This window comes from Mauremys reevesii, linkage group 1 (genome assembly GCF_016161935.1).
Source record: "Mauremys reevesii isolate NIE-2019 linkage group 1, ASM1616193v1, whole genome shotgun sequence".
Taxonomy (NCBI): domain Eukaryota; kingdom Metazoa; phylum Chordata; order Testudines; family Geoemydidae; genus Mauremys; species Mauremys reevesii.
The window spans coordinates 157,631,219-157,652,249 of NC_052623.1; the positions used below are offsets into that span (position 1 = coordinate 157,631,219).

At 45.2% G+C, this 21,031-nt stretch overlaps 1 protein-coding gene across 2 annotated transcripts in view; it reads right to left on the reverse strand.

Annotated features, from left to right (window-relative positions):
* Positions 1-592: 592 nt before the first annotated feature.
* LOC120395245 (amine oxidase [flavin-containing] B-like) overlaps positions 593-21,031 on the reverse strand; it is a 75,003-nt gene continuing 54,564 nt past the window's right edge. Inside the window, exons 7-16 of one of the 2 annotated variants that reach the window (XM_039519447.1) lie at positions 20,577-20,726; positions 19,760-19,919; positions 18,569-18,665; positions 17,084-17,137; positions 10,214-10,271; positions 8,876-8,973; positions 7,609-7,720; positions 5,507-5,569; positions 4,468-4,628; positions 593-3,888 (exon numbers count right to left, since the gene is read on the reverse strand). In XM_039519447.1, coding sequence (XP_039375381.1) covers positions 4,473-4,628; positions 5,507-5,569; positions 7,609-7,720; positions 8,876-8,973; positions 10,214-10,271; positions 17,084-17,137; positions 18,569-18,665; positions 19,760-19,919; positions 20,577-20,726 — 948 coding nt within the window. In that variant the 3' untranslated portion in view covers positions 593-3,888; positions 4,468-4,472. Of the gene's footprint in view, positions 3,889-4,076; positions 4,629-5,506; positions 5,570-7,608; positions 7,721-8,875; positions 8,974-10,213; positions 10,272-17,083; positions 17,138-18,568; positions 18,666-19,759; positions 19,920-20,576; positions 20,727-21,031 lie in introns of those variants that run through there. The other variant, XM_039519446.1, reaches the window with a different exon arrangement.

The following is a 21,031-nucleotide window of genomic DNA, read 5'->3' on the forward strand; positions in this document are numbered from 1 at the left end:
ATTGGAGCAAAAAGTGCAAATAGGCTCAAAATAGTTCCAGCTGGCTGACCAGTTTAGATCTCTTAGAATTCTATGTGCACTGGCCTAAATTGTGCTCTCAATTACACCTATGACTTTCCATTGAAAGGAGGAGGAGAGAAGAATTTGGTGCAATGTACTCTGTGTGACACTTATGGCAATGTCCTGGACAAACGTAACTGAATTAAGCTAAGCCCTACTGAATTAAGCTCAACACTTCTGGAGTTCATTCTATTAAAAATGCAAATGTTTGTGTACTATTGTGGGCTGTATGGAACTCCTTTAGCAGGAAAACAGGATTAAGGCTTTGGCTACACTTGCACTTCAAAGCGCTGCCGCGGCAGCGCTTTGAAGCGCTAAGTGTAGTCAAAGCGCCAGCGCTGGGAGAGAGCTCTCCCAGCGCTGTCCGTACTCCACCTCCCTGTGGGGAATAACGGACAGCGCTGGGAGCCGCGCTCCCAGTGCTGGGGCTTTGACCACACTGGCGCTTTGCAGCGCCACAATTTGCAGCGCTGGAGAGGGTGTGTTTTCACACCCTGCTGCAGCGCTGCAAATTTGCAAGTGTAGCCAAGGCCTTTAGCTAGATCAGGAACTTCAAAGGATTTCGGGGACAATACATGTTAAATGGATTTCCTAGGAAATACCTGGGGGGTGAGGAGAATGCAAGGACCCACCTCAAATCCATCCTTTTGAAACTATGCCCTGGGGAGAGAAACAAATTGTATACTGATTACCTGCTTCTAAAAAACTCCAATCCAAAGACCTCCAACCACATGAGTGTGCTAGTTCTGAGCTGAGGCTGTTGTGAACTTGTGCCCAAAAAAAAGACTCATTTGAGGGGTGTAAAGGACTCACTTGCTAGAAATCATGCTGGAGAGAATTGGAGGAGGGGATCTCTGGTAAGATCATATAGTATGCATGGAGATTTGTATTGTTTTAATGTGTTTTTTCTGAAGTGCTTTTACCTTAAGAGTAAAAGAGGCTTGCATAGGATGTGCTGTGTAGTAACTTCTAGCTGTTGGCAACCACTGTATTACTAGTCTCTGAAGAGAAAGCAAGCAGGCCTGTCTGGGCAGACTGCTGTTTGCTGGGAATATCACAGTGAAGGCAGGGAACTGTTCAACCTGGAAATACCCCCATCAGGAGGGAGAGAGACACAGCTATCCACCCAAGAAAGGCAATGGCTAGGGGAAAGGAAGCCTAAGAGTGGGTACACTTGCTGACCCAATAAGAGGAAACAGAGGTGCAGTTGACCCGAACTGTGACACTCTGCGTATAGCAGACAGCAATTTTTTTTCATTCTTGTGTACATTGTTTCAAAGGCCCCAAATCAGGGAGGACAGAAGCACCGGTACATGCTTAACCTTAAGGGCTCCACTTGATCTCTTTGTGATTCAACCCCCTGAATAGTTACTAAGATCTTGGGAACATCCGTTGGACTTGTACTGCATTTCTACTGATGTGGAAGAGCTTATTGCATTTTGCATAGCTTAGCAATTGACCCTTTTACAGTTAACACCCTGCTGATGAGCTGTCCTCCTAATCTTGATTCCAGGGGGGTTGTTTTAAAGATCCTACAAAATCTTGACTAGCTAGATCATGAAGTCTCTCACCAGACATATGGATCTGGAGGTGATAGCCCAGGACTAGGTTGTTGCTTAGCAGTCTACCATGCACAAGCTGCACTGCCCCAGGGGCAGACGTTGAAAGTCACAATTCAGTCTCCTGCTCCTCTCTTACTCCAGTGGGAAGTAATCTGCCCCAGTCTTTAACCACACAGAGATTACTTCCCTCTCTTCATGTTGCCTCAGCTATGCTGACTGGTTTGCTGTGGGGCTTAGTCAAGGCTCCACCTTTCCCATCCCCATTCTGCACACCTGAGCGGGAGGCTGAGTAGTGACTCCTCAGAGGCCGCTCTCCTTTCTGCACTGAGAGCTGCAACGCCGATAGCCTGTGCAAGACATTTGATGCCCCCTCATTCCTTTGTGCAAGCATATAGGGCAAGCAACGATCTTGTGCTTAATCATTCACACCTTCTCCTCATAAAACTGCGAGCCAAGCAGTGTGAAATGTCACCAAGAGAAGACTTTATGGAGCATAGTTAGAATGGCATTCAGTGTAGCATGGAATAATAGCTTCATATTAACTAGTGTAATGCCAGAAAGTCTTTGACTGAAGGTTGAATAGAAAAGGACAATTGAAAATATTGTAATGTTGGTATCTCAGTGTTTCACTTATGTCAGTAGTGCTGTGTCCGTTTACACCAGCAGAGAATTTGCTCCTAGGACTTCCAAAACTCCCACTGCAGGATTGTACATTTCTTAATAATATAGTTTTCAAAGGTACACAAAAGGTGAAAACTAGATCTGACTAGAGATGTGGTAGAAAAAAATTGTACTCCATTTTGCTAGCAGGCTGAAACTCAGGCCCGAAAGCTTAAGACAAGATCTTGTCAAAGAATGGCTGACTAACAAACACAGTTCGGCTGCTCTCACTCTCAGGAAGTAGAAACTACTTCTCCTCGGAAGCAATTACAGTCCAGAAAAGAAGTGAGGGGCAGGAAGATGATTCTACCGCCCTGGAAACCATGCTGCTGTCACTCACACTGAACTCCATTGTCCTGGGCCTTTGGTACCTACAAGGGTTGGATACTTTTCACTAACACAGAGCTTTATAGTGATCTGGAAGGATTTTCAAGCTCTTCTCTTGCCTTGTCTTGCTTTGTTACAAAAAATAACGAAACCTGATGGTGCTAAGGGAAAGTAGTAAGATCCCCTTCTTCTGGAGATTATATTCAAAAGAGCAGAACCACAATAACCTTTCCTCCTAAGTGAAATACAGAGGACTGAGAGGCAGGTCACATCTTGGATGACTATAGGTCTGTTGGAGATAACTCTATTAATTGTGCATATAAAAGAGTCCAATTTAGAGTGATATGAATCAAGAAGCAAAGCTGAGCAGGGGCTTTTTTTTATTTTTGTAGAGCAGAAGAACATAAGGGAAATCACCCTCGCAATTCCAGGTGCATTCCTCAACACAACATCAATTCCAAGGAATACAAATTGAAATGTTATTTAGAGATTTCCATTTATATTTCAAGGACTAATTGTTGGGAAAATGTGTAGACATTAGCTCAGATTCTCTGGCTCAGATAAGCTGTTTTCAACACTGGACAAAGTTATTACTTATTATGGTAGTGCCTGTAGGCTCCAGCTGAGACCTAGGGCCCACTGTACCCTACAAGCACAAGGTGAGAGAGAGCCCCTACCCCAGAAAGCTTAGACAAGGGTGCAGAAAAGTAAGTGCTGTAAAAGTTACTTCACGGCTCCCTGGGGTCAGCAGGAGGGTTAATTTGATCCCTGGCACTACCCATAGCAGCCTGGTGGAACCCAGCTGGGATAAGGGTGCTGCAGAGACGCTAGCCAGGGGGAATCCTCAGGAGGCCACTTAAGCCAGCTTTATAGCCTCTTTTGTGCCACTGGGTCCATAGTCCATAACATGCGATTGGAAATGTCATGTGAGGAATTATACTCTTGCCAAACTCATGAGCACTTGCACAGTTTGGAACAAACTCTCTAAATTTAGCCGCACATTTTTTTGTAAGTGCTGTTTGGGCTCGAGGCATTTTGGGAAAAAATACATCAAAAGATCCTCACCTGCCATTTGCATTTATTCAAAAGTTATTTTAAGCTACAACTGAAGTCTTTTAGATCTCCAGAAGTTGAGTGTGGCAATATTCCACTTATAAGTAGGGCCGGGCGTGCCTTTAAATGTTCAGAGTTCAGGTTGGGTCAGATACAAGTGTACAAAAAGCTGAAAATATCATCAGAACAGCTTTCTCATGGTATTTTGGCATTTTCATTTGCAGACCTGGATAGAAACTCAAAGTGAAGTAACACATAGTGGAACATCTCAGAACAGTGGTGGGCAACCTGCAGTCCGTCCGGGTAATCCACTCGTGGGCCGCCAGACAGTTTGTTTAAATTTGCACAGCTGCCTGCAGCTCCCAGGGGCTGCAGTTCGCCCTTCCCAGCCAATGGCAGCTGCGGAAAGCAGCAGCCAGCACGTCTGTGTGGCCCACGCCGCTCCCTGCGGCTCCCATTGGCCGGGAACAGTGAACCACGGCCACTGGGAGCTGCGGGCAGCTGTGCAAATGTAAGCAAACTGTCTGGTGGTCCACTAGCGGATTACCCTGATGGGCCATGTGCGGCCCGTGGGCTGCAGGTTGCCCACCACTGTCTCAGAACCTCAAATGATGGTGCTAAAAATAGGTCAATATTCAGGGGGTCCTTACCTTATTTGAACCCCTCCACTCATCCTCACTCTAAAGTTGCATCTCTACTTTCCCCCACCCCCGTTACCAGTCCTGATCTACTTTTGAAGACAGGTAAGTGCCCGTCAAAACAAACTTTGGAAAAAGAACACAAGTATGCAGCTTTGTGCTGGCACCTTTCTCAGTTTCGAACCAGCAGCCCCTTTTTGTAGGCAAACAGCCCAACAGCAGCCACGGAAGTGAAGAAAGTGGAAAATCCAACCAGCCTCAGCAGTCCTGGTACAGACGGCAAGTTTCTCTCCCAAAAGGTGGTAGTGATTGGCCGGGCTGGGACATCCTGGATGGGAGAACATTCAGTATTAGTGCAGGATCACCTCCGCTATGAAAGGAGAATATAAATATCAACAAAAACAACAAGGAGTCCGGTGGCATCTTAAAGACTAACAGATTTATTTGGGCATCAGCTTCGTGGGTAAAAAACCCACTTCTTTACATGCATATTTTATCTTTTAAACAGAAGTATAGTATATTCAGGCAAGGTCTGGCAGTCTGTTGCTGTTAATGACCTGTTGATGAATCAGGAAACAACCAGAACTGGGTAGATAGCTTCTACTTGAGAAAACAAATTAAACAGGACATGTTTGATGAGGGTCCCTGAAACCTGAAATTAACATATTTTAAAGAAAAAGACCAAGATGGCCATTTGCATTCCCTTGTACTCACTTCAATAAAAAGAAGAGCTGTTTAAAAGGCGGGAAACATTTTTTTGCCAAAATTGTTCCTTATTTTTCTCATAAAAATTTCAGCAATTTTTTTAATCCAAATTAAAAAAAAAATTCAACCAGCACAATTAAAGGTGGCTGTGAGCAATGAATATACCTGAGCTTGAAAAGCTTCCAAAACTATAATAGGTTGTGAAAAAATACGAGGCCCAAAGCGTTCCCATCAATTTAAGGTAAGCATTGTAAAAGATACCTGTACGGATTTTTAGCCTTATTAAAAGTTGAATACTCTTTTTCCTTTTCCACGTTTACAGAGTATTTAGACACCCACACCCCTCTCTGGGTACCCGTCATGTTCCCAGTTATCCATGGACAGTTTTGGCAGGCAGTCGAATAGTAATTGTAGCTGTAGTTTATGAACGTAAAGGTAACACATATTTTATCTCATCATTAATATCAAAGGAAAGTTCACAGGAATTGAAGGAAAACTTACAACTGATTCTGGTTCTGACTTCCAAATTTCACCTTCTGAGATTTTCCCCATAGAACACAGTATCTGAAAATAAAGAACTGATCAGTCCTATTCATTCTTTTAAAGGGCAAAACATTTGGCTTTCAGTTTTTGGTCTAAGCTGATGCTGCTATAATCAAGATAAAGGCTTAGCAAATAAGATTGTGTGTATTCAGATTTAACAGAAAATCTGATATTTGCACATCAGTTTGCTGGGGGGGGGAGGGTTGTTATTTACTGACATACTCCCAGAGAAGCACCTCTTTCCTATCTGTTTAATCATTCCAGTGTGAGTGATGTTGATTTTTCTATGAAAGAAAGATAATGGTTCAGGATGAAGGAGTGGAAGAAGCCTCCTTAACTCATTCAGACCCTAACTCAGCAAGGTACTTCAGCAGATCCCTAATTTCATATGTGAGTACTGCCACTGAAGTCAGTCAGGCTGCAAATTAAGCACAGGCTTAAAGATCTTGTTGAACTAGGGCCTCATATTAACCACAAATCTGTGGGTTATAGCCTATAAAATTGACATCAAAGTAGTGCACACAAGACGTGTAGATGTAAAACAGGTACATGCAAAATGTATCGGAAGCTAATTTTGAAAAATGTTGCCCCAACACAGGAATAGGATTGAGGTCATGTGAGGGAGGGAGAGCCTAGGGTTCAGTGCCATAAATGCAAAATATATTTTTAAAAAATTAGTTGGTGTCTATTGGGAACATGAGAAAGTGCTAGGATTACATGAAACAAGGAGGAGAGTATGACAGTAAGGTGAACATTATTCTTTTAATGCACATGTTTCCGAAATATGATGTGGATATCTTAATTTCTTGTTATTCTATCCCAGTCCTTTGCAGAGTTAACAAAATCTGATGTCTCCTGAGATGTGGTCCCATTTCAGACAGATCTAAGATGACTGGCAGGTCTATCTATGAGTTAGCACAATTAACAGTGTTATGGGGATTAGTTCTTAAGTATATGTCACTCCCAGGATACAACTCTTTCCTGTTGCCCAACATCTAAGCTCTTCAGCTTTGTCCTGAGCAGAGGTCTCTAGAGGTTCTGCTTTAATGCTTGCATCACTTGACACATGACGATATTTTATTGATTACCTCCCTCATATGAGATCCCAAAGCTGACCCCTTAACCCAGTGGTCCCCAACCTTTTCATCCGGCGGGCGCCAGATGAAGGACTGTTGCGGTGGTCGAGCATCCGCCGAAATGCTGCCGAATTTCAGCAGCATTTCGGCGGCGACGCCTCTCGATGACGGCGCTTGTTGGCGGCAAGCGGCGTCATCTAGAGGCGTCACTGCAGAAATGCCACAGAAATTCGGCAGCATTTCGGCGGATGCTTGACTGCCGGCCAGGACGCGGGTGCATTTAGATGCCCCCATGGGCGCCATGGCGCCCGCGGGCACCATGTTGGGGACCCTTGCTTTAACCTCTTATGAAACAAATATGGAGATTTATTTTGTTGAAGTGTATCTGCCCATAAAACACAATGCTTATAAAAATAGCTAGGAAAATGGCATTTTTACAGACAATGAAGTGTGTACGTTCCTATGAATCATCTTTATTCAGAATCAACTGAGCACGAGGCCTAACTTGTTCTCCAGGCCCGCAGCACAACTATCTTTCTTGAAAATAAACTTTGGGGCTGAGCTTTTCAAAGCTGTCTATGGGATTTGGACACCATTGTTACCAATTCCTGTCCTTTTATTGCAGGTCTGACAGTATTTGATGTTTAGCTCACAGCTCCAGTTCCTAGAGACACATGATTAGGTAAGAATCTCAGCTTTAAAAAATGAAATGTCTAGCCCTCACAGTTGCAGAGGAAAGCTTGAAAGCATGACCTGGGTGCTCCGAAAGGCTCAAAAATGGAATTGCAAATAAAAAGAACCCAATTTTAATTTTTTTTTCAAATCTCATTTTTAATCCAATCTTGGCAATACTGAATTTTCCTTAAAATTAATTCCCACTGGGTATCTAAATCCCTTACATGGCTTTAAGAATCTCAGCCTTGATTTTGCAAAACACACTTAAATGTTCTCCCCATGCAGCATGCCATAAGTGTGGGGCTGTACCTCTCTAGCTGCTCTCTCTCCAGCCTGCACAGCCCCCTCCATGTACCCGCTCCATTCTGTAGCTGTCTCTGTGCCAGCAAAGTAGATCCTACCAACTGGCTGGCGAATGATCCTTTAAAATGGACAAAAACAGGTCATATCAGCCAGATCAGGAAAACATGATAAAATTACTTGCGTAAAAAACAGGAGAAGGGTGCTTTAAATATCAATCAACACTTAAGAGTTAGCAATGCAGCAGGCTATTAGGATAGTCAGCCTTTCATTACATTTCTTACCTTAGACACTTCCTGGTGCTCCTTATGTTTTCTAAAGGCTCAGAAAGTATTACTGCAATCCTGCTAATGCTATTTCTGAGAGTGATTCGGGGGCTCATGGACGTCTAAATGAGAACTAGACTGAGACAAGGCTTGTTCTCACTTGTTATCACAGCCAAGACTCTAGATGAAAGATGGAGTCGCTAGCACTCTGAATGGCATGCTGTAGCCCTCATAACACTTTCCTGGCTCATATAGCTTTGCTGGGATCTGCAATCATCTACTTTAAGGTAAGTTCTGTCTACTTTAAAAATTGAAGGCACTATATGGTCATAAATCAGGATTTCTTTAGTGCTCTTAGCAATTTTAGAATTGCAGAAATTTACATTTCAAAAAGGATCCAGAGCGCTTAACTGAACATAACTGAACAGCAACAGCCAGGTTGGCCACTGCTGCTTTTTGGGGTCACTCTTGTTTTCATTCACAACCTGAATCGGGGAGGACATACATGGTGGCACAGTAGTTACTGCATTAGGCCTGTCTGCTAATAGGAACAGTCCATTGAAGTTACTCATGTTCATAAATATTTACAGGATCAGGCCTTTTTACTTTATTTTTAAAATACCAATAAAATATATTAAAAAACACAAAGGAAATGGTAATGCCAAACCCAAATCTGAAAAGCAAAATTGTCATGAAAATTTACCAGTTCGGGCACACAAAATAAAACAACCAACCCCCCACCTTCCCCAACAATCAAGCAATCTACTCACCTACTCTTCCCAGTAGTCAATGATGAAAGTGAAAATACTAATAATGAGACTCATCCATCAAAAATATCTAAACCAGGCAAGTGGGGAAGTAAAATTTCACAAGGCTGTTTGAAGTATTCCCTAAGCAATACTCCAGGTATAAAGAAAATTTGTTCACAGAGGACTTACAGCCCTTACAAAGGATATTTATCTGGTCATTCTTATCGTTCTGGTGTTGAGTCCCTTCGTGAGATACTGTACCTTCCGAACTGTGTCATTATCCCTGGTGGGAAGTAAGCTGTGTAGCACCCGCCAGAATACTGCTCCTCACACCAGTTCTTCTCTTCATAATGCACTGGCTGTAAAACAGAGTTAATGAAACCTCAGAAGGGGGAAAAACCCCTAAGGATGAATCTATTACAAGAACTGAGAAAACAGCAGTGAATAATAGCTTATGATTTACAGTATCACTTTACAATGCCTGACTAGAGATGAGCACATTTAACAAGTCTCTTAATGCAACGTGGATGAGACATAAGCCTTAACTTTAGACACTGCTGGCTTTTTTTACTGGTTAATTTGGACACTGTAGAACTGGATCCTCCTAATTCTCTTGTTTATGTAGACTTGAGCTTCAGGCAGCAGAGACAACATGGAGTCAAATTCAGCCCTGGTGTAAGCAGGTGTAATTTCCCATTGTGTTCAGTGTAAATTGCACCTGCTTACTCCCAGGCTGCCTAAAGCACCAAAATCATGACTGGAAAGGACCCCCATAACCCATCCTTACTTATATACATTACTCAATAATTGCTCTGTTCTGTTCATTCCCTCTGGGACACCTGGTATTGGCCACTGTTGGAAGACAGGATACTGGGCTAGATGGGCCACTGGTCAGACCCAGTATGGCTGTTCTTATGTTCTTATACAATGAGTCTGCAAAGTATGCCACTTTTGTAGCAATACAGTATGTGGGAGCCATGTGTAAAATGGCATGCTATTGTGATTCATGTCTAAACATTTCAACCACCTAAAATTGCCTCCAATAAAATAAAGGATGTTTATAATATAAAGCGGACGAGTTTTCAGAAACTGGGAGAGCATACAAATCCTAACTGTCATTTTCCTTTACTAGGAAGGGAAAAACAGAAAGAAACAAAAGCAGATGTTGCTATGGGAGGGAGCAATCATGAGATAAAACAGAACACTATGCCGGGCCTAGGCTGGATGGGGAGGCAAGCCGTGGCGCAGCAGCTGAAAATGGCCGAGATTTAGCATATACTAATAATGAAGGTAACACTCTGCACTGAGGCTTTAGTGGCTCATTTTAAAATGAGCTCCTGTATTTTTAACTGCTTCACACAAACACGTGTTAATCACTCTCAAATGGGATGTAAAGCGTGTCAGTATTTTTCATCACTCTTCTGTACAAACTAATAAGCACGGTGAAGACACTAATCCCAATTAAACGTGGGACACAGTGCCAAGAACACCGATTTTACTGCTATTTTCCAACTTCACCCTGTGCCTCCCAACTACAATAATGAGATCGGCAGGATGTGCTATGTTGTAAGCAAAACACACTTAAAGTTATGTTCTTACGTGTAAGGCTTCCTCTGATCCCAAAACCTTTGCATAGAGCTCGCAGATCCTCTTCTTCCTATGGGAGAAATGCAGCAAAGATTTAAAGACAAGAAAGAAAATAATCCATTGCTGATGTGTTCTTATTTTGAGAGAACAAAGGTTATTCTGTGTCTAAGTTGGAGGTTTCAGCTCTTTTGGTTTTATTCTGATTACTGAGTTTGGAGGCCGGGAGTTGTACTTCAGAAATGAGTCAATAAACTTGATCTGTGTACTGACATGCTCTGTTTTATGAGAGCTAACTTTACGAGCAGTTTTGCAAATCACTCCCTAAGACATTGATCTCTATCATCTCAAATTTGTATATTATCCAAAAGTCATTTAATCTGCCAGAGAAAGAGAGAAGTGAGGTTTTGTACTTTTGTCTCCTGGCAGACAGCCTGTGCTGAATTTTGATGAGGGAAACAGACACTGCTGCTTGTGATCTCAGGGAACCAGTATGAATTTTCAAAGTCCCTCTTCCTTTTTCACTTCTTCATTTGTATGGGCCTGTACTTCCTTTGGTAACAAAGCAATAGTAATGGAGTCGGTTCCCACTTCCCACTGATTTGCTGGCCCTTGTTGTCTAGTACTAGACATATCCCACCATTTCCCAAAAGGGAAAAGATCAGAATGAGACAAGTGCACCAGTTAAGAACCAAAAAAGAAAAACAGACCCATGCTCAATCCATTTTGGATGCAAATCCTGTCCCAATCATAGAAGAAATGTAGGGCCCCAGACACAGCAGAAATACAGGAGTGCAGGGTATATAGGGAATCTGCACAAGTGGACCACAACCCCCAGGTATTAGGGAGCCCAGGTTTGTGGTGATTCAGCTACTTCCCTGTGCAGCAGGTTTCAGGGGTGCTGCAGCAGTGGACTGGGGAAAAGTGGGGACAGAGGATGCCCCACTATGCAGCTCCAAACCCTATTCCATGCTGAATAATGTGGAAACAGTAAGAGTGGAGGCTACTACACATTCAGAAGCAACAAAGAATCCTGTGGCACCTTATAGACTAACAGACGTTTTGCAGCATGAGCTTTCGTGGGTGAATACCCACTTCTTTGGATGCAAGTAGAAGAAGTGGGTATTCACCCACGAAAGCTCATGCTGCAAAACGTCTGTTAGTCTATAAGGTGCCACAGGATTCTTTGCTGCTTCTACAGAACCAGACTAACACAGCTACCCCTCTGATACTTTACACATTCAGAGTTACAGTAGCGACCATGGAGGGACTGGACCGTTGGTCTGTGCCCAGAGGAGGATTTCTTTCCCGCTCCACCTTCGCAGGACCCCGCCGTGCCAGGCCCAGCTACCTGGGCTTCTGACAGGGAGGAAAGATTTGGTCCTTTGTTATATTTCCTCTCCTTTCTGCCCTTTGAGGAATCACCTGTTCTGGGAGCAGAAATGCTTAATGTGACAGACTGCGAGATTCACTGTTCTCACAGGATTTTCAGAGTTGGGTTCAGGTAAGTGCCTGGGGCTTCTGGAGACTTGCTGGATCTGTGCCCATTATGGTGTGTGGGTGTGTGTATCACACACTGACTGTGCTAATTAATATTGTGCTGTCACATACTGTGAGCCAAAACACAAGCTCTTCCAAACTCTTGTCACAATTCAATTCCACAGACATGCCAAGCAGCCCTAAGTAACACTAGGGGGAGCTCAGAGAGCTGCAAAAACTCAATGTGGGAGTCACACTGCAGTCGACAGGGAAAGGGAGCCAGTGACAATGATTAGAAGGAGACCTCTTTGCTAGCTCTTTCTTTATCCGACCTAAAGAAAGTCCCTTCTATCCATCTCAGACAAAGGCCCAGCTCGGGTGCTCTAGCAAGGCAATTCACAGAAAAGTGCCAGAGGACGCTGCATTCTTCCACTGGAGGCTGGGTTTCCAACCTTCAAAAACAACGGGGGGTCAGCCCTGAAAGCCCGGGGTTCTCAGGAATCTCCAAAAGTCACAGGCCACTGGACTATGCATAGGACACTCTGCTCCCTCCCCCCGCAGCTCTCTAACACTGCAGTCCATTGGAGCCATATGGCCATTGACAGCTCACCCTGCAGATGTTCCTGGACTCATCCTGGGTGTCTCCATCACACAGAGGAGCTCCACAGAAAAGTTAATACAACTTCAGGCTGTATTAACTGTCCTGACTGTTCCTCACAGAATTGTGGTAGGAATAATTAGCATCCCTCCAAACCTAGGTCTGCTCTGCCCTCTTCCCCGATGTGGATCACAGAACCTCCAGAGAGCCCATTGCAGGGTCCTAGGAAGGCGAATTGTGTAGCAGAGGTAACCAACTTCGCTGCGGGAAGGTGGAGGTCCTTGCGGGAAGAGAGCAATTTGGTTCCGAGAAGCTGTAAGCACCACTATTTGATAACTAAATTGCAAAGACAAAATGACTTTACAAAAGCAAAAGTAAATACACCTCTACCCCGATATAACGCAGGTTTGCATACAACACGGTAAAGCTCTGACACACTGTTCTGAGCAGCGTGTTAAGGGTGCCAGACCAGGCCGGGGCTGAGGGGTTCGATAAGGGGCAGATGGTCTCAGGGGCAGTCAGAGGCTCCCCCCTCCCCAGGGTTCGGGAGGCAGGAGCTGTGGGAGGGCACTTTTGGGGGCCCCACAGTCCCAGAGTGGCCCGGGGGATTAGCAGGGGGATGGGAGCAGCCCGCTCTGCTTCCCTCGCCCCGGCCCCAGCCATGTCTCTCGGGGGAGGGTCTTTGGGGGAAGGGATCCCCCCCGCACTCACCAGCAGCGGCAGAAGCGGAGCAGCCTGGCCCCAGCCTGCTCCACTCTGCCAGCTCCCAGCTGCAGCGCTCCGCTTCCCACCGCAGGTGAGAACGGGGGGCATCCTTTCCCCAACCTCCCCGCACTCACCGGTGGCGGGAAGCGAAGCAGCCCAGCCCCAGCCAGCTCCACTCCGCCAGCTCCCAGCCATGGTGCTCCACTTCCTGCTGCAGGTGAGTGCAGGACCTTTCCCCAGCCGCCCCGCAGCGACACGGCTGGGGCCGGGGCAAGGAAAGCGGAGCGGGCTGGGGTTGTGTCGCTCCGCTTCCCGCCGCAGGTGAGTGCGGGGGGCATCCTTTCCCCAACCTCCGCACTCAGCGGCGGCAGGAAGTGGAGCGCCGCGGCTGAGAGCTGGCGGAGTGGAGCAGACTGGGGCCGTGATGCTCCGCTTCCTGCCGCTGGCGGAGAGTGCCTGTCAGGGGGCGAGGGGGTGGATAGGGGTCAGAGCAGTCAGGAGACAGGGGGGTTGAGTAGGGGGTGAGGTCCTGGGAGTGATGGGGGGGGTCTCTGGAGGGGGCGGTCAGGGAACATGGTCTCACCTATAATGCGGTGAGATTTTTTGTCTCCCGAGGACCACGTTATATCGAGGTAGAGGTGTATTAACCTGAAAATGGCATTTTCAGACAGCCAAGCAAATAAATGCATAGGAGGGCATTATATAGCTTTAATTCTCAATAACAAATATGCCATTTCAAAAGGGTTGAATGGGGTCGGTGACAACATTTTATTGAAGAGATTTATCTGAGTGGTCCCCACAACAAGGGTGAATCTTTGCAGATGTGCCTGCTGCTCACACAGCTGTGCCTTTTGCCCTGGAACGGTTTAGTATTTTATTTAAATGACCTATTGCTAATATTCTGTCCAGAGCGTACCGTACATCTACATGCGCTGTGGGCAAAATCCTCATCTCCAGGCCCTGTGCTCAGTCATGGTTTCCCACAAGCCTTGAGCAAAGGGAACGTATTGCTGCATTGCTCCAGAAGCAGCCAAGGAAGCATATTGTGACTCTAAGCATCCTCCTGGATTCCCTCTGCTCTGTGGAGGAAGTACCTGGTGCAGGGTACTTCCCCAGTGCATAGTGTAGCTCTGCTAGCCAGCAGGTATTGTATTGCCCCTGTTGCACTGCACAGGAGATGGAGGTGGCACTGTCGCAGTCAATGGAGGCTGTTCTCCTCCCTGCACTAATACTCAGTCTGGGCAGCTGGCATAAGGGAGCACAAGATGCCCCACTGGGCCACAATCTAACCCACTGTCATTAGTGATTAGTCTTTGTCTAGGGGAATCTCAGGTAGTAGGTGGAGATGGGTTTCACTCGCACAACAGGTGGGCAGGCTGCAGCACTGTTGCACTGTGACTCCTGTTCCAGCCAATGGGGCAGTGTAGTGGCCATAGCCCCTGCATGCAACCAGGGCCGGCTTTAGGCCGATTCAACCAATTCTTCTGAATTGGGCCCCGCAGCTGTCCACCCCGCCCCCAGTCCCAGCTCACTTCCCTCTCCTCCCCTGAACGCTCCGCCCCCTTCTCTTCCCCCTCCCCTCCTTCCCGCGAATCTGGTGTTCGCGGGAAGCCTGGAAACAAGCAGGGGCAGGTAAGCTGGGGCAGGGGGCGCGAGGAGGGCTCCAGGGAGGCGCGGCGCGGCTCAGTCCGGCCCCAGCCGAGCGGCTTCCTCCGGCCTGGCTCCAGCCCCGGTCCCTCTGGCCTGGCCCCCAGGCCCCAGCCTGGCCCCGTCTGAACGCCCCCAGCCCCAGCCCGGCCCTGGCCCCAGCCAAGGGGCGCTGGCTCGGGCCTCGCAGCGCCGGCCCTGATCCTGGCCGAGTGGCTCCAGCCCAGCCCCAGCCCCAGCTGAGCGGCTCCAGGTAGCGCGGTAATTGGGCAGGGAGCAGGGATGGGGTGTTGGAAGAGGGCAGGGGAGTTTGGGCGCTTGTGGGTGGGTGGATAGGGGTCGGGGCGATCAGAGGGCAGGGAACAGTGGGATTGAATGGGGGCAAGGGTCCCGGGGGGGCAGTCAGGAAGGAGCAGGGGTTGGATGGGGCAGTGGGGGGCAGTCAGGAGCAGGGGTTCCAGGGGCAGTCGGGGACAGAGAGAAGGGGTGGTTGGATGGGGCGGCAGGGGACAGGGAAGGGGGTGGATGGGGCAGGGGTCCCTGGAGGGGCGTCAAGAACTTTAGATGGGGTTAACATGCATCCGCACACATTGCGCAATGTACGTAATATATAATTTTGTTATTATTTATATAGTTATGGAAAGTAAATAATACATGGAAGAAATGAAAGGGTTTTTTTACGTGTTTTTTTTTTTTTAAGTCATCCCTGCTGAGGCCCTGCCGAAAATGTTCAAATTGGGCCCCGCACTTCCTAAAGCCAGCCCTGCATGCAACCCCTGGAACACAGTTTCTGGATCCTTGGAAACCCAGTCCCAACATCAGTGACTCGGTGTATCTGTCCCACTAGCTTACCATTGGGTGTGGAGACGCCTCCTGGCCAGCCACTCAGTCTGCCCCTTTTCCCTGTGTAGAACTAAAGTGAGGCTTAAATTGTGTGCAGGATGGATTTCTCCTTGTACGTAATGTACCACATTAAGCACAGCGTATGTCAGAACCGTTCTTCACCACTGAGAGTCATCAACAGTGTAATGTTCATTCAGTAAATATTCCAAGTCCCACTGTATAAAAATTAATCTCAGAGTCAGATAAACATGTTAATGCTTCTGACACTGATTGATAAATTGGTCTGTCTGTCTATAAGGATGTGGCACCCTTATAAATAACAAAGGTGTCCTTTTATTGCACAGAAACATAAGCTGTTCTCAAGTGCTGCAAATGTTCGATTGCACTTAATATGCTGATACACGGTGAAACGGGGCATTTGGTGTTAATGAGAGCCTGAAATGCTGAACACAATGGACTTCAAGCTCATCCAGCTTTTGTTGTGACAATCACCTCTTGTAGTTCCAGCCCAAAGCTTAAATGCAGATGGAGAATATCTGGTCTATTCCTGAAAAACTAAAGAGGCTCGGTGGAACAGTGCTGCTGCTCTAAGAGCTGGTGGAGCAATGCTCCACATGATCCCACTTTACAAAAGCTGCGAGAGCTCATATATCCCTGATTTGAGGACACCAACATCGTCTCTAATTGGGCTGACCATCACTGTTAAAATGTGTAACTGAACATGGAGCATCCCACGTTTTTAATTTTGAAAATACTGTGTCCCCATTTAAATAAAGGTCTCCCCCTTCCCCCAACCCTGCCATATAAATTTAGCTTTGTTGATTAGTTCAGTGAAATGCTGGGAATATATTTTTGAGGGCAAAACTCTACTACCCTTTAAAACCTATTTTTATTTATGTTTAAACAATAGCAGGGAGGAGACTGCTATAACAAAATAGTGGACTAGATCTTCAAGTGTGTTGAGCTCTGAGCACAGGGTCAAAGGCAGCTTTCTGTCACCTTTCTACCCCCTAATCCTTAGGGCTGGTTCATCCCATGACAAACTGAAGCAGCTTTAAGGCTGCGCTAACTTACAAAGGCTGAAATAGCTCTCTAGGGTCTGATCCAAGACCATTAGGGTGCTGAGCACTCCAGCTCAGCCGCTCCCACTTCTGGCACTCTCTGAACACACCCACTCCACTGTGTGGGGACAGAGGAGCAGCAGTGGGGAGCATGGAGCTGGCTAGTCTGGCTTTATGCTACCCAGGCACTCCCGAATACAATGGGAATCCCCAGTTGCCCACTAAGTGAAGCTTAGTCCAAACAGCTCAAAGCAGTCAAATGGGAGCTTGAGGACTTGGCTTTACAAAGGACAGATAGACGCTGCCATGATTACTGCCATTTTGGATAAAGGCTTCACATGGCTCCTAAGGAAACAAAATTTAAGTGTTGCAGTTTTGACGTGACAGCACTGCGAACCATGCTTAGTTAATAGCCAACATCCCTGTAATTATTGCATGCAGGAAATGTTTTGTCTGATACATAAAGAGAGAGAGAGAGAGAGATAGACTATGAGAATTTAAAACAAAAACTTAAATTAGATCCTGTGTAAAACTATGGCACTTTGTTTTTACCTTTCTTCCTTTGTGAGATGTGTCAGTCTTCTACACTTTCGAGCGAGAATAAAACTGAAAAAAGAAAACCACACACACACAAAAGGAATGATGGCATCCATTAAAAAATAGTGCCCTTTAAAATGCTATTGGTTGGTGGCTTGATGATGCCAGCTTCTAACATTTGTCTCTTATCTTTAGGTCTTTAAGTCTTTACCTGGCGGCCACTTTCCAACCCTTTCAATTCTTACTGAGAAATGTGGCTATACACTTTTCTTCAGTTCTGCAGGATTTAAGCTCAGCTTTCAGAAAGTTTCTAAAGGTCAAATCTTTATCTCAGGCTGTCTGCTGGAGACATTTACTAGGGTTACACTAATGGAAAAAGAGGAAACATCCTTCCCCATGCAGCAGAGGGGAAAATAGCCACAGGGCAACAGTAGCCACTGCATCTGGTGCACTCTTTCTCCTGTGGGGAGGGCGTGGGGGGACAGACTGGCTGGTGGATCTATGAAGTCACTTTTCTCCAGGCCAAGGCTTAATTTGTGCCAGGGCTTGTCAGGACAGAGCCCTGGCACCTGTAACTTGGCAGTTCATAGCCCGAGCACCTCTGGGCTTTCTGCAAAGTTATGAATGTAAAAAAATTGCTTAAGCCTCCAGCACCTAATTGGTTGAGCCCTGGCACCTCTTTCATTATAAATTAAGCACAGCTCCAGTCTCATCCCCAAACACTTCCTCCACAGGTGTGTGCCATGGCATTGGCGATGTACAGACCTCTTGCTTTGGTCCCTGCATGCAGGGACCCACACTCTGGTCAGGGTCAGAAGAGCCATAGCAGCTGTTTTCATGGCATAGTAAACCCACTCATGACAGCTGTAGGATTTGGTATAGTAATAGCAAATTACCAAGACTAGAGTGGAATTAGGTGGTATGGCTCAATAGCCTTATATAAGGAAATGTTGCATTTCATTTTTGATTACTGGGGGCAGGGAGGAAAAACACATTTATTGGAAGGAAATCCCTTTTAATAGAGTTGACTGAAAATTTTCATTCAAAAAAAACGGGAGGGAGGGATTGTAGAAAATTTTTGATTTTTTTTTTTAAAAATGTTTGATTTTGGAGGATTTCCCCTGGCCACCACCAACTCACTTTACATTCTTTCCTCCTCTCTCTCCCCTTTTCCTTTTCTTATTTTGACGTTGGGGAGGCCAGGGACAAAAGGGACAGGGGCAGGGAGGGAAACAGAAATAAAACAAACATCTTTTTCCAGTTTTTTCCACACCAAAACAATTGAAAATTTAAAAAAAAAAAGTTGAAAAAATTTTAAAGACAAAATTTGGGGAGAAAAATATTGAATATATTATGTGAAATAAAGTAATTCATCACTTTTCGACCAGCTCTACCTTTTTGTTAATATTTTCAGATTTTTCCCCCACTGGTAGGTTTCCATATCTCCTCAAACCCCAGGCCCACAAAAATTAATGGGCAATTGTCCCTCTTCTCTTTTACCCCATTATGGCAGGAACACTGCAATTGGGTTTGGTATCATCAAGTGTCATTCCAATCACAGCTTCCTCATCTTCAATGAGCATGGTACCACAGTAGTCTAGAAACCAAAGAGGAGAAAAAAAATGGATTTTATTAATCCAGGTAATTTGGAGAACTACGACAGAGAAAGAGGTGAAACCACCAGCGTGGTGTGACAAAGAATATGACACCACTCTCTTGCTCCAGGGAATTGTTCTGCCAGAGATTGTGTGCCCTGTTCCTCGGGCTCTGGGAAGTACTATTTTCTACCTAGGTGAGATATTTTAGATATGGGCTCCTGAGACTTTTAGCAACCTGTTCTGGGCATCTTTAAAAAAGCAGAGACAACATAAGGATATTCATATAATTGAATTTATGACCAAAAAAATGGTGTTATAACCAACATGACTGGGGTACCAGTTAATTGCACAGAAACACACTGTTCTTGAGTATTGCCGGTGTTTAACATTTTGGCAAGCACACTAGGTTTTTATGACAGGCATATGCCGGATACAAAAGATTTCAGGATGCTTGTACTAAATGTTCTGGAAACACAGAGTACAATTGTTATTAAAAACATGGCTCTCAAAGCACCAGTTTTTCCAGAACACACTGGACAGCTTTACAGTCACCTGATGCAAATCTACCCAAAAGCTTAAAGGCAAACAAAGACTGTCTGGTGTACTCCTGCAAGAATTAAAGAGGCACTGTGTTCAGTGCTGTCACTTTAAATGGTTTGGGCAATATTTCAACTTCCGCACTCTTAGGATCTCTAGCTGGCCAAGACATATGGCTATATGTTTTTAGCTACAAACTATTCTCAAGAAAACATTGTCACAGTCATGCAGTATATGGCATAAAATCGCTCCCCATTATGCCCCAATTCCACCATTATGTTTAGGTAACTAATGGCAGAGATAAGTCTCGTTCCAAGATGCCACTGAAGAAAAATGGTGGACGGGGGTAAGGAGAACAACAAGGAACAAGAGTTAGTGTATCCCAACTTCTTCCCTCATGTCCTATATACTCTCTAGACTCTCTCTCTTTCTCTCCCCCCTCTCTTTTTAGGACTCTCAGAGAAGTAGCTGAAAAGAGATGAAATCCCCTTCTAATGTGAACTCTTGTATTAGCATAATACAATACAAAAGAAAACTCCCGATTAAAATGTAATACCCTTTTTCCTCCAGAAAGGTTCTTTGTAGTATATCATGCACTTGATGACTGAGCCCATGGGAACCCGGCTGATCAGCTGGTTTCTCATTGGTGGTAATGGTGGGTTGAAATGAATCTTCAAATCAAGAACTGGTGGAATGGCACTAATAACATACTTGGCCTGGAAAAGAAATAGTACGTAAACGAAATACATTATCCAGTATTTGAGCCTCTCTCTATTACAGCTGGGGAAGCTTTACAGTATGTGTGCTGACAGTAATATCTTCCAAAGCAAAGAAAGTTTGGCCCATAGCATGCAAGTTACAAAGTAGACCTCTCAGGATGTCTTGGTTGTGGAAACTGTAAAATGACAACAAGTACTGTATAAATGACCATCCAATTGGGAAACTATTCTCTTCTAACTGGTCAGAAGACCATTCCTCTTACACTTGGCTCCTTTTTGATTGACCTTCCATTTTGTGGCTTGGAAGCTATCTCTGAAATGTTTCTGGAGAATGTTTCGCTTGCACTGAATTTCTATAATCATCCCTGGAGATATTCTTTTATTCTGAAGCTAACTGAATGCAAAGAAGTAGAAATAGTAAAGGAATGACACAAATACACATTCTAGAATTCTCTGCTTCTCCAGTGCCCATCCCAAGCTGTGTCATTGGTATTACTTAGGGAATAGCAGAAAATGTGATTCCTGGTTATTGTGGCTCACTTCTTTGTTACACTGCCTCTGTGCTACAGGCTTATTGAGAAGACGAGTGGAGCAATTAAAGATTTAAAAACAGACCCCTACAAATATTTGCTCTAATGTAAGGTATTGAATTACCTCGTATGATTCATGGTCTAAGGTCTCCACAATGACATTTTCACCTGACTGATCAATGCGGACTACAGGTTTCTCTAGCTTCACTCGGCCTCCCAAGCATTCCATTAACTTCTCACTAATCTGACCAGAACCTCCAACAAACTTCCTCTCCTGGAAGAGAAAAAGAGACAGTTCAACAATGTGAGATGGACAAACTTGGTTTGGATAAAATAAGAATTATATAGAACTTTTGCTCTCAACACTCAAAATAAACCCAACTCCTTTTTGACCTTTTGGAAAGTTAGGTGACTTAATTTGGAGACCGTATTCCTAGTATTTTTTTCCCTTTTGAGAGCAGAGACCTCTGAGCTTGCTGGGTCTGTTCACCAATGGGACCAAAAGTGCCAGAAATCTCATGAGAAAGCTGTTCTCATGTGACTTCCAAACCAATCCTGGAGATCCCAGAGGTTCAGCTA